Below are 13,673 nucleotides of genomic sequence, written 5' to 3' on the forward strand. Positions count from 1 at the left end.
CTGCATTTTCACACTGCGGCGGTGCAGAAAAAAATCCGCCCTGTGAGAACAGCTTTTTGCCCAAACACGTTTGCACTGCATTGCACTGCAAACGTATCGGTTTTTCCGCAGTGCAGATATGCAATGGCAAACCGTGGCAAAACTGAGACAAATCCGCCCTGTGTGAACACAGGCTTAGGAACTATTATTCTGCCGCTGATCACACACGCCGGCCCGGACTCCCCGGCGCAAAATCACAGCTCAAAAAACGCACAGATATCAAGAAGACTGTGAACTCTTTTTTTTTTTTTTAACATCAAACTTTATTGACACTGCAGCAGAATACAATCGGCTTCCGTGTAGTTTTCCCAGAATGCCATACGGTGGCGAGCAGCGGATGACGAACTTCCGCAGGTATCATGGCGGCAGCTGCCTCCCTGGTGTCTTACAGCAGCGGCTCTGGCTCGGACTCTGAGAAGGATGATGAACCGCGGCTCTCCCATTTGAAGCCCTTGCCGGCATCGTCCGGTGTGCTACGTGTGGTGGACTCAGCGCCGGCGGTAGCCGTGAAGGTAGGTGCTGAAGGGGGGGGCGGACAACTTAGCGCTGCGTCTCCTCATACTACATTGGGGCGCCGAGCGGGAGGTGCGGGCTGACTGTACGGTGCCGGCTGCTGGAGGGTGACGTGGTGTCACACAGGGGGCTGCCCGCACGGAGGCGGTAGAGAGCTCAGCGGGGGGGACCCTGCCAGGGGCACCAACATGGCGCAGAGCTCGTCCACATCAGCGCTGGGGGCTTGTTGGCCACCTCCAGGTAACCAGAACCATATATTATGGGATGTAGTGGCGCTAAACGGATCCCATTGCCTGCAGCGAGGCCCGCCAGATCTGCCCGCCACTTTGATGGATTTGATGCGATGGAATGGCACTGAGCTACTTCATCTGCTGCTTGTAGTGGAGATCAGCGGTGGTTTCCTTAGCCGCTGATGTGACCGCGCCTCAGTGTGTCACTTGGTGCCTCTTTATAGCTGCAGCAATGACGGAGTGTTGTAAGAGACCCGGATGATTAACGGTGAGGCTTCTGTTGGGGTCGTTCACACGCAGCGTGGTTTGTGCTGCGGTTTCTGGGCAGTTGTGATCACAGATTGGCACCGGCTGTCGCCCCATCAGTGGAAGAGGTGCGGTTTTTGAAGCAGACTATCCATATGAATTCAGTTCGCACCCCTAGGCCTCACGCAGGGGTCTGTGCGCGCTGAGCGCAGCGTTTGGGCTCCGTTTTTAACACACCCTATTCATTTTAATGGGGGTGTAGGCTGTGAAAAAAATGCACTGCACTGCTGAAAATAAAACATACAGCGCGCCCTAAAACCGCCGGTCTGAGGAGCCAAGATGAAATGCATGGAGGCTTAATGCAGTGTTTTTAGCAGGCATGGAAAACACTCACTAAACACTGTGTATAAATAAAAAATGCCCGTGTGAGCGTGGACTAAGGCCGGCTTCCCACGGACGTGACGGGCTCCGCCGCGGAATTCCGGGGTGGAGCCCCTCACGGCGTTCCCCAGAGACCCCCAATACTTCTGGATCCGGCGTCTTCCGTCCCGCATGATGCTTCAGCGCGCATGTGCAATAGAGCGCCGGCCAAGTCATATGACTCGATGGGCGGGGAAGCGGTTTCACGCTATCTTCCGCTGTGCTACAGCGGAAGATAGCGTGACGGACGTCTTCCATTGACTGCAATGGAAGCCGGCCGCGCGTACACCCGCGGCAAATAGAGCATGCCGCGGGTGAGGATGGGAGATTTCACGGTGCGGAATTCCGCGATGGAATTCCGCACCGTGAGCATTGAGCTAGTAGGTTCAATAGATCCTAATAGCTGCAGGCAACGCAGCGGAAATCCGTCCGTGGAAAAGAACCCTAAGGATTTAGTTTTTATTTAATGCTGCACTTTTTGGGCTAAAGCCTGAACTGGATTCATAGGATATGGGAAGTATGATGGAAGAACTGGTACTTCTCCCTCCTGCTGGATCTACTTTTGGCTTCGGCTCTAAAACGGCAGTGTTTTTTTTCTATAAAAGTGTGAAGCTTTTCTGAAAGGATGCTGGTCGGGTCTGTGGGCAGCTCAGCGGTTTCAGCGGTCTGTCACCCTGTGGATCTGTACAGGAGGTTATAAAAGCTCACATTTGAGAACGTGCAACATGCGGCCAGCGCTGTCCGAGACGAGTCTGATAATATCTGTAATACATGGCGCCCTGCAACCACTGACTGATACTCTCTCGCTCACACGGGCTGCATATTATACATGTGTTGCACGTAATATTCAGTACGCAGTATTATCAGTGTTGCACAACCGGATAGGAACTCCGGATTCCACGAATGTTTGATCTGCGGTGAAATGCCGATCAGTCAAATACATGGGATCACGCAGTTCCGTTGTCACAACCGATATGCTGGAAATATGAACAAAAAAATAGATGTACTGTGCCTGACCGCCTGTGTGAGTACGCAGTACAATGCACATCCGGCTTACTGCTGGAAACCGCTGCAGATTCTGCATACAGCCATGCGACCCCCACCTTAACTATACATGTTAGATGCGTATTTATGGTGTATTTTAAACTCCCACAGGCTATCATAAATATCAGTCATCTAATGCTTCATTTACATGGGACAGTCAGCTCAACTATTTGTATGAGCGGTGACGTCACCGCTAGTCATTGGCGCTTGTGCAGAGCATTTAGACAGATCATCGCTCAGTATCGCTGACTTCTCGCTCAGCGCTTCACATTCTATGTGATATATTGAGCATTGAGCATTTAGACACAGCGAGAAGTGAGTGATTTTAATGCAGGTTAAAACGGAGCAGCAAATGAAAAGTAAACGTGTAGTGCACGATGGCTGTACATTTACATGCAACGATTATCGTGCATTGTTCATTTGAATGAATTTGGTGCGATAACACTGCTCAACAGCATTTTTGCATCTCGTGTGTGATATGTCAATTCTTATGGATTTTTGGGTGTAGAATCCGAATTTACCTTTAGAAATGATGTATCACGTAAGGGTTTTATGTAATTTTAGATTTATTTTTTCAAATTTTTTTTTTTGTGTGTGTTTTGTGCTCATTTTCTGGTGAATTATTTATATAAAATTAAATGGGTGACGAAGATAAGCTCTTTATTTGAATGTAATTCACAGTGCGTGAAGTTCTAAAAATGGTCACTAGATGGCAGAACAGTGTAGTTGAGCAGGAAGGTTACTGACATGAGCCCCTCTGTACTGCTGTTTTAGTGTTTGCTGTAATCTGCATGAAGGACTTCTCATAATTTTTACCTCAGCATAGCAATATTTTTTGAGTTTCATTCACAAATACATTACCAGAAAAATATTATTGAGTTTTTTTTGAGTGTTATTTTTTGGGGGTGGGGGATTTAAAACCAGGCACTACTGGCAATACTGTATTATTGTCTATGTAATAGTGCTATGTATCTCAGAAGTGTGACGTGATAGACAGAATCTGATTCTTCCACTGAATTCAGCACCCCAAAATTAGTTAAACCAACCTGTTTCCAAACCAGATACAGAAAAATTGTTTTGATTTGTTTACCAGTGTAAATGGCCCTCTAGGCTGCGCTATTTCAGATGTACAGAATCGCAAAAACGGATGACACATGCAAGTGTGAAAAAAACAAAAAAACAAATTGGACTAATACCCCTACAGATGACACGTGGGTTATGATTGGTGTGTGTTTGCAGACTGAAGTAGGACATTCTCGGATATGAATGAGGCCCAAGTAACAGACGGCTAAAATCACTACAGTTAGAATGCATGCATTGATCTTAACGATGGGCATGCCCATTAAAAGCTTGTAACATGTTCTTAAACCACTATTTGTTAGAGGGTTTGAGAAATTGTATTGCGCAAATACATCTAGCGGATGTCCAAGGAGTGTGTGGGGAGGATGGGCTAAGCAGCAGGACATTACTGCTGCTGTTTGCTCTGCTGAGGCTATTGGGGCACCTTCATACATCAGTCCTGTGATAGAGCGGTCATGCCTCCTTTGGTCCAGAGTCATACAGGTCTCCTTGGACTACATGTGTATGAAGATAATTCTTCCCGCATATGGAGCGTGCCGCAGTGGTTCAGATTCAGGTTGGTACAGTCAAGGGCTCGGGCACTTCTGTGGAACTCCAGGTAGGAAATGGAGCTTTTTAACTATTTTCCTAAAAACATTTCAGGCGTTGATAACTGCAACAAGTTGGGCATTGTTGGGCTGATCAGGGCAGCAAGTGATTAGCTGTAACATTCGGGTACATTGTGGCATGCAGGTTGTACTTTTCTCAAAGTGAACATAAGATAAGGGTTTTCGCCTGTTAAATATCCAATTTTTCTGGCTTTGATATAAAGCAGGATGGTACAAGCAGATGCCCCTTCTGTGCCCAGAAACTACAGCAGGACGGAAATATTAGACAGTCCCCTCTTCTGTTCTGCTGGAACAGACAATTGTGAAATGAAGACCAATGGTCACTAGTAATACTGTTAGCGATAATGGGAGTTCCATTGAAAACCCAAGGACCCATTTGGAAAACAAATGAAACATTTGACAAGGACAAGTGCCTGCGCTTACTGTGGAGTCACTGCTGTAGATTTAGAGCAAACAATAGTGCTTTCATTTTGCCGAAAGAAGCAGCAGCCCCCCAATATCTTGTATGAGGTGTGAAAGGCCCCCATGGCCATGGCTGTATTGGTACCACGCTGAGGTCTACATCCCCCATGGTTTTACAGTAATGTTGCAGTTCTTCATTGGAACAATTTTCAAGCTGCGATATAATGTGCTCAAAGATTACTGTAAAACCATAGAGGGTGGGGGGTAAACCTTACACATCTCATAGAGGATATTGGAGGGCTGCTTTTTATTGTCGGCTTCTTCTGTCAGCAAACCTTCACTGTGTAGCCTATTTGGATATACTGAATATGTAGATCTACAATTTTACTTGATGAACCCCTTAGTGACGGCCCCGTTGTCTTTTTACGTCCTGTCTAAGTGGGTTTTAATCCTTAAGGACATAAAAACATGCTTCCTCTGAGGATTAAAACCATGTAGACTGAGGATGTGACAGCTCCATGCCGACTGATAGCGCCGATCGCATTAAAGTAAATAAAAAGTTAAATTTAGCTTTACCTCCCCTCACGGATCGGATCCATAAGGGGAGGTTGAAAATACTCACCCTTGTCCTCTGTGATGTCCCGTGGCGATCTGGTCCTTCCAGGATCTTACGTCACCTTCAGTGCATGCGCGTGCTCAGGGCCTGTGTAACCAGGAGCAGAGAGAGATCACCGGGGAATGCTGTATGAGGTTCCCACATGATGATTGTTATTCAGTTTAAAAAGTTAGTTTCATCTCCCCTCATGGATCATATCCAAGAGGGAGGATGAAGTTATGTACCTAAGGCCCCTGGATTTAGCCGTGGAACTTACCCCGGCTGCTGCGCATGCGCCTGTTGCCAAAATGGTGGACGCATGCGCAAAAGCCATGGACTGCCCAGGTAATTTACAATCTCCCTGCTCCTGGCTACCAAAGGTTGCCGAGAGCTTGGAGATTTCACAGTCCCCAGTCACGTGATCGCCGCTATCCAATGGATAATGGCGATCACGTAAAAGTTAAAAAAAAATTAAAATTTCACCTCTCATCACGGGTCCAATCCATGAGGTGAAATTACTTACCTAAGACTTCCGTCTATGTCCCTCGATGGGATCTTTATCCACAAATTTTTCACCAACTTTAGCGCATGCGCGCGTCGGCAAAGTGGCGGATGCAAGTGCAGAAGCTGCGGAGGGCCCGGAAAATTTAAAGTATCCTTGCTCTCAGCTACTAAAGGTAGCTGAGAGCCTGAAGCAGTGATCGAGAGCCGTAGTGAGCAGTCCCTGGTCATGTGATCAGTTATCCAGTGGATAATGGCGATCATGTAAAAGTTAAACTGTTGAACTTTAATGCTCCTTTCATTTTGGGCCCTGTTGTGCATATGGCCATAAGATTAGGGCCGCAATGGGTATGTTTCTGAACACGGGTCAAACGGGGATCCATTTTGGGGTGCAAGTCTTCATTTATAGGTGGGCTGTACAAAAAGTGTTTTGTTTTTTTTCCTGTTTATTTATTTATTTTTTGAAAGTCACTGCTGACGCGCCGGCTCTGCTCTGCGGCTGTGCACCAGCTAGCACATCGCAGTGCAGAGAGAGAAGACACTGGAGGAGGTGAGTATAAGGTGAATGCAGGGCATGGGTTGCATCTCGCTGTGAGAATTCTTGCAGCGGGATTTGACCTGGCCATGTGCGGGTGGCCTAACACAGGCTTCCCAGTATGTACAGTCATTCACAGATAGCTGTCAATCACTGATAGGACCACCCATTGGACTCTTCAGCTCAAAATGTGCAGAAATATAAATGAATAAAAAGCAAGTTATACTGAATCTTTCCCATGAAACTATATACAATCTGCTCAGCTTCTCCTGCTCTATAACATCATGCCTGCAGTTTGGACACCATGTTTGAGTTGATGGATTCACTTTTTAGATTTAGACCCAATGCCCACAGATGGATTATCATTGCAGAATTTGCAGCCAGATTCCCGCCGCGAATTCTTCAGCAATATCCATCCATAGACATGCCTTGTTAAAAGATTCTCCCCTGCCCACGAGCGGAAATCAACAGTGATTTTTCTGCTTGTGGGGAAGAATCTCAGCATGTTCTATTCTGTACGGAAAATCGTATGGACTCTTTCTATTGCAGTTAATGGAGGCCATCTGTCCCATGGTACTGTCAGCGCGACGGAAATGTCATGCCCTGCGCTGTGCATGCGCGAAACCTGAGACACTTGCCACGGATCCTGACAGGCGAGTATAGGGTCTCTAGCCGGCACTGGGTATGATTCCGCTATGAAATTTCGTAGTCTGAACCTGACCCGGACATGAGGACTTAGGCCGAGTGTCCACGGGCAGGATGGAATATCGTGAGGGAGATTCGGCTGAGGGGGGGGGGGGGGGTACTAATGTCACTCTGAATATCCTGGATGAACCTATCTTAATAATGGGTGAATCGCTGCTGGTGTACATTGGGCTGTGCTTTGCATAGTTATCCTATGAAAAGTGTGTCATGTGTGCTCCGTGTGCGATTTATCGCCGCAGATCGCATTATGACAAATCGCCCATGGACACTCAGCCTTATTTCAGTTATAGCCAGAATTTGATGCACATTACTTATAAGATGCTTCTGGCTGTAAAGTTTTCCCCAAAACATGCTTGTAAAGAGGTAGCAGTGTATTTCACATGAAAACTTAATGCCTTTTAATTCAATACATATTTTGGTAGTAAGCAATCATTATTTTATTTCCCCTCATTTGACATATTTGTCCTTCTAACGTGTGAAGTGCGTGTCCGGTTTGGTTATACAGAATAGCCTCTAAATAGTATTTTTTTTCTTCAGTTATAGTGTGGATCCACTTATAGCTTTGGCTCAAAATACGGTAAATTGCATCAATAGTGTATGACCGCGTGTCTATGGGTGATGCAATATACCACCACGGTAGCCGACGCCAGGGAGGACTTTGTCATCGCGATTTTCTGCGCTGAAGCTGTCTGTAGTGATAGGTCCATCGCAGAGAATCACGACATGCCGCTATCTTTAGACACGAGCGATTTTCCACTCATGTACACAGTTATCCTATGGAAAGCATTCACTACGTTACCCGCGTGTGGATCATCATTGCGGGTAACGCAGTGACATATCGCCCATGGACAGAAGCCCTAAGACCCCCTGTCCACGGCGGCTGAAGCTCTCCATAGCATTGCGATTCTCCGCTCGCGGCCGGCAATTTGCACCATGCTGTGAATTGCCCCAATACTCCGCGGTCAGCCTATCTGTCAGATAGGCTGACCTGCGGAGATCCGTCTGCTGGCTACGGCTCCTGAGGAATCTCAGCAACGCCCGTTGACAGGGGGCCCTAATGTGCCCTGTTCTACAGACTACTTTACTGTTGATGATTTGGGTAAATCCTTTATTTTTTTTTCTTTTAAAGAGTTTCTGTAACTTGTTACAGGAAAGTGTTCTTTTTGCTGGCAGAGTGGAATTTTAATTTGTCACCTTGGAAACATGCTGCAAAGTTAAAAGCCATTCTCCCACGCAAAGCAGTTAACAGCTTTTCACTTTCTTAAGGCTGATAAATCATTGCCTTGCAGTACTTCTATTGTAAACGTGACACTTGATGGATTTCAACTCTAGGGGGACAACTTTTACCATTGTTGACCTCTGAAAAGAAGCCATGTTTAACTGGTCAATGAACAGCATGTTCAATGATGCATTAGTATTGTTGACAGCAACCTAATTAATTAACCTCTGCATTGCATATGTTATAAAATTCCCTTATCTCAAGAACATAGCCTCTTCTCAGGCCAGTAATGTGCCCTTCATATGTCATGGGGTCTCAGAGCAACTTGGTTCCATTCAAGTGAATGGTATTGAGCTGCTGTACCAGGCAGCATTGCTACAAAATGTTAGTTGGTATGCACTGAATAGACCCAGGTGCTCTTGTGCTCTTTTGAGCTCTGCAGCCTTTTTGAACAGCTGATTGGGGGGGGGGGGGGGTCCCAAGCAGAAACCCCACCAATCAGATATTGATGACCTATCCTTAGGTTAGATCATCAGTGTTGGAGTCCCTGAAAACCCCTTTAAAGGGCATTAACTAGCTTTTTTTTTTTTTTTTTATTATATAAACCCATCGAAGCTAATGATGTACTGATGCTGAAGAATCTGCCCCTTTCTCGCAGTGGACATACTGAAATCGCACACTGTTGCCCTCATCCACTCTCGGCTCGATTACTGCAGCTCACTCAGTTCTTCAGGGAGGCATACCGTATCTCCAAACCAAACCCCTTTGTACTCCCCTGTTAACATTCTCCCTGTCCTGCTGACTGCAATCCCTGCTGGCTGCAATCAACCGGCCCCTGCCGTCATACCAATTTGGCCACCACACAGCTTAATCTGATCATTATCTATGTGTATAGCATCCCTCACTCCCCACCTCGCCATACCGTGCACATCTCTGGCCCCTTTACCTTCTGTATCACCCCATTACTTGTAGTGTGTAAGCTCGTTGGAGCAGGACCCTCACCGCTACTGATTACTACATGTAACAGTGGTTCTTGTATCTGTTCACCCTGGTTTGTAAGCACTGTGGAATATGTTGGCGCTATATAAATAAAGGTGATTATTATAGAGAGGATTCGGTAGTACTAGAACACTCCCATTGATTTCAATGGGGCCTCGGAGACTTGCACTCAACTGGGACGCTTTGTAACGCTGTGATTTTTGAGCACTGTTGGCTCGATTTTTACCACATTTTTGCGTTTTTTAACGCATCTCCTCACCCATCGCAATGACGTAGTGCAGTAAACTGCAGTAAAATCATGGAGTTTTGCCAATGCTGTGTGTGTGAGTGGCCTAAGTGGTCTGAAAGCGGGTACCACCATTAGAAGTTTCGGGCTGCACCTCTTCACTGATGATCTGTACTTGGCGGTGGCAGTAGCGTGGGCTTCTGTGTCTCTCCACTTTCACCTTCTGCCAAGACAGTGACTGTCCTTTATTATACATCTAACTTTTTTTTTTGACCAGCCTCCAGCATGTCCTCCTTGCTATAGCTACTGCTGCTCGGAGGTCATGTACGCATGTTTCCATCGGCAGGAAGAAAAAACAGAAGGAGTGTGGGGGGGGGGGGGGGGCATCATCAAACACAACTTGAAAGGCTGGGTTTGGGTTGGTTCTGAGGAGCTACGGGACCCTATTACATTGGGCAGGGTGATGGACTGTTCATAGGCATTACTAAGGACTGCTCTGCAATGGTCATGGCGGTAGCTATACAATTGCAATACAGTTTAACCTGCAAAATCATAGTGACGGTTTCCCTTTAATTATAAAGAGTACCCCTCCTAATCATTAATTCCTTATGAATTAGGCTAAACAACAATTGCCACATTTAGAGTTGGCGTTTGGAATGTTTTTCTCTAACCAATTGGTATTACGATAAGTGTTTTTCAGCTGGCTAATACCATAAATACATGTTCTCATTTAATGCAATTAACCGTTGTGAATTTTGCCTTTTTGTTTTCTATTTAATTGTTCTAATAATACAGTGTACTGAAGTGCTTGTTTTTCAGTGGTAATTGTCTGCTTCCAGTTAGTCATTATCTGGAATGAAGACTTCTCAATTTCAGCTGTATTTCTGTTTCTGTATGTGAGGTTTGGCTAACCAGTAAAGCTCCATATAGACTGGATGAATGTCAGGCAAACTATGCCGGACAGTCGTCCCCACACATACTTGTTCTCATGGTGCTGTGTGGGAGCTGGTATCGTGGGCTCGCAGCGGGAATGCTGGAGGAGATTTCGCTCCTCACTCTTCCTTGCCCCTCTCTATTCACTTAACACAGTGGTCGTTCAGTACTGTACGGCTGCTGTTTACATTGAATGATCAGTGATAGCTCATCGTCTATGCTGCATAAATGATGAATGATGATCTTTCAGTGTAAGGCCTCGTTCACACGATATCGCTGCTATTTCTCGTGGTGATATGTAACTTTGTAGCACCACATGCTATGATTTTCGGGCGAGGCTTGAAATATAAGCCCTTCCCTGAAAATAAGCCGTAGCTAAAGAGGGGGGGAAAAAAAACAAAACACACATACATCACCTGTCCCGCACTGTCACCCCGGCCGCATCTTCTTCCCAGGTCCATGCCACAGATAATGGTTTTTCTCTTCTGGCCTGGGATTCAAAAATCCCCGCCTTCTGGAAGCACTGTCTGTGATTGGCTGACGCTTAGCCAATCACAGCTAGCAGTCGATGAATAGCTGTGATTGGTTCAATCACTGCCATTCATCAAGCGCTGGCTGGGATTGGCTAAGCATCAGCCAATCACAGCCAGCGCTTCCAGAAGGTGGGGATTTTTGAATCCCCGACCAGAAGAGAAGATCACTGCCAGGGACCCGGCGAGAAGTGATGTATGTGTGTTTTGTTTTTTTTCTGCAGCCAGGGCTTAAATTTTAGCTTTGACAGTAGGAAATCCTACTGTCAAAGTTGCATCGCACCGCACGAAAATCCCGTTTTTGTGCAATGCAACAAGGAGGAAAGCTCCATAGGGAAACATGGGCTACAAAACCTCACGAGTCGCGTGCATATATGGAGAGGGGCGGGGGAGAACAAGGAGTGAAATCTCCTCCTGCTGTCCCGGCCCCTTCTGGCCGCTGTAAGTGAGCCAGTGGTACTAGCTGCTGTGCAACAGTACAGGAGCGAGTATTTGAGGGGACAAGTGTAGGGCTTTGTTTGCCTGACATTCGTCAGGCACATTTTGCTCAATCCCCAAAACACAGATATGGAATATATAAAAATCTTTATTTACCAATCATATTAAAATATTACTATTTAAAATGTATAAATTTCACAAGATGGTGCAGCCCTCACACAAAAAAACAGTACATCGTCAGTCAAATATGCATTAGTATAATGGTTGATGTCCCATATGCGTGTTACAATGTATAACTAACATCATATTACAATACATCAATAGCAGTCACAAGTAACCCCGCAAAATAAATGAGCATACTTATACCATATACATTGGGGGGGGGGGAAGTATTTAGTCAGATACCAATTGTACAAGTTCTCCCACTTGATGAGAGAGGCCTGTAATTGACATCATAGGTAGACCTCAACTATGAGACATGAGAAAACACATCCAGAAAATCACATTGTAGGATTTTTAACAAATTTATTTGCAAATTATGGTGAAAAATAAGTATTTGGTCAATAACAAAAGTTCATCTCAATACTTTGTTATATATCCTTTATTGGCCATGACAGAGGTCAAATGTTTTCTGTAAGTTTCTTACAAGGTTGCCACACACTGTTCCTGATATGTTATCCCATTCGTCCATGCAGATCTTCTCAAGAGCAGTGATGTTTTGGGGCTGTCGCTGGGCAACACTGACTTTCAACTCCCTCCAAAGGTTTTCTATAGGGTTGAGATCTGGAGACTGGCTAGGCTAGGGGTCAAAACTCAATTATTCAATGCTAAGTGCAAAAGTAAGTGCACCCCCTACGTAATGCAGCTTTCCGCTGCCGTACAAGCATGAAATTTGGCGCAAGGCTTCTTTAGGTCCTAAATGAGGAGAGTGGGAGGGGTGGCATATTCTGCAGAGGGACATCGGTACATGCAGTCTGAGGAGAATCTAACGCTCCTCTATGTGTATAGATATTTTATTCCTCGGTTCCTCTAAAGTAACCCTGACTTCATAAAATTTTTCGTGTAAACACCTGGATCAAATTAATTCGGGTGAAGCCGGGTATATCAGCTAGTTTCTGTATAAAATCAATGGACCTGTTTCAATTTTTGTTTTATGTGTGTATATGAAAAACGCTGTTAATACATGCGCAAAAAAAAAAACCTATGCATGGCCAGATATGCGGAATTATGGAGTGTTTCTATACGTGAAACCGCTTCATGTTCATGGACCGAAAACTGCATGTGCTCACGTGAATGAGTGCAAGCTGTTTCCAGATTTCAAGCTAGGTATTTCAGCTGTGTACCCTGTAGATCTCTGAATACTCTGGTGTATAATACAGACTGTAATTCAACATCTGTACAAGATAAGAGATGCAATATCAGTATTACAGACCAACTTTTTATGCAGCTTCACTTTATATGTGAACACTAAAACTACATGCAGAAGTGTTTTAAGGCCAGATGCAAACCGCTTTTAAAAAAATTACGCTGCCGATCAGACCTAAAAAATTGCATCCAAATCCACACTGAAATTCTCAATTTGTAATTCTCCAATTCACAATGTAATTTCAAGTTGAAATATCCATAAACTCTAAAGCTCCCCATAAAGTAGTGCGGAGGCTTTTACCAAAACCAAAGCTCTTGTGATTTTATTCTGCCATCTTACTGCTGTGCCCTTCTGCAGTGTATTAGCACTTGGATGTCCAATACAACTAGCACAATTGTTTTTTCTTTTTCAGGAAAATGTTGATGTTGGCCTGCATCTTGACCCCGCTGTTAAAGAAGTGCAATTCAATCCAACATATGACACATTGTTTGCACCTGAGGTAAGTTATTCAGATTTCTCAAGATCAGTGTATAGTGCTGTTATGGACTGTATTCTTAATCGCATTGCCAAAATAAAGTATCCAGGTGGATGGTAGGTTCACTGGTGTCCAAGTTTCTGAATTAACCTCCTGTAAAATGTGTTGGCCATATACTCGCCCGGAGTAAAAGGCATCTGACTTGTTGGATTTCAGGAAGTGCATGGTAGCAGCTCATCGTCCTTCTCTGGATACAAAAAAATGTATACTCAGCCAAGCCAGATGGAGAAGCTCATGGTGAAGCTTGTAGAAATACCTCTTCTTTAAATACATTTGCATATTTATGGCAAGATTAAAATGACTGTCCAGTCAGAAGCTCAAAAAAAAGAAATCTAAAGGCACATTTAGACACAAAGATGATCGCTCAAAAGATGGCTTTTGAGCGATCATTTTTGCATAAACTACTACTTGGTACTAATACCTATTAGTATCGTGTGACCCGCCAAGAGCTGTATTCAGAGAACACTACTCCCGCCCGCTGTTCCCTGAATACATTCCCTTTGTTCTGC

At 45.1% G+C, this 13,673-nt stretch overlaps 1 protein-coding gene across 1 annotated transcript in view; it reads left to right on the forward strand.

Moving 5' to 3' along the window:
* Window positions 1–359: 359 nt before the first annotated feature.
* The window catches only part of CDC40 (cell division cycle 40), a 48,200-nt gene continuing 34,886 nt past the window's right edge, over window positions 360–13,673 (forward strand). Inside the window, exons 1-2 of the mRNA XM_066606937.1 lie at window positions 360–551; window positions 13,042–13,128. Of these exons, the coding sequence (XP_066463034.1) occupies window positions 399–551; window positions 13,042–13,128 (240 nt within the window). The 5' untranslated portion in view covers window positions 360–398. The remainder of the gene's footprint in view (window positions 552–13,041; window positions 13,129–13,673) is intronic.

This window comes from Eleutherodactylus coqui, chromosome 1, assembly GCF_035609145.1.
Source record: "Eleutherodactylus coqui strain aEleCoq1 chromosome 1, aEleCoq1.hap1, whole genome shotgun sequence".
In the NCBI taxonomy this organism is placed as follows: Eukaryota; Metazoa; Chordata; class Amphibia; order Anura; family Eleutherodactylidae; genus Eleutherodactylus; species Eleutherodactylus coqui.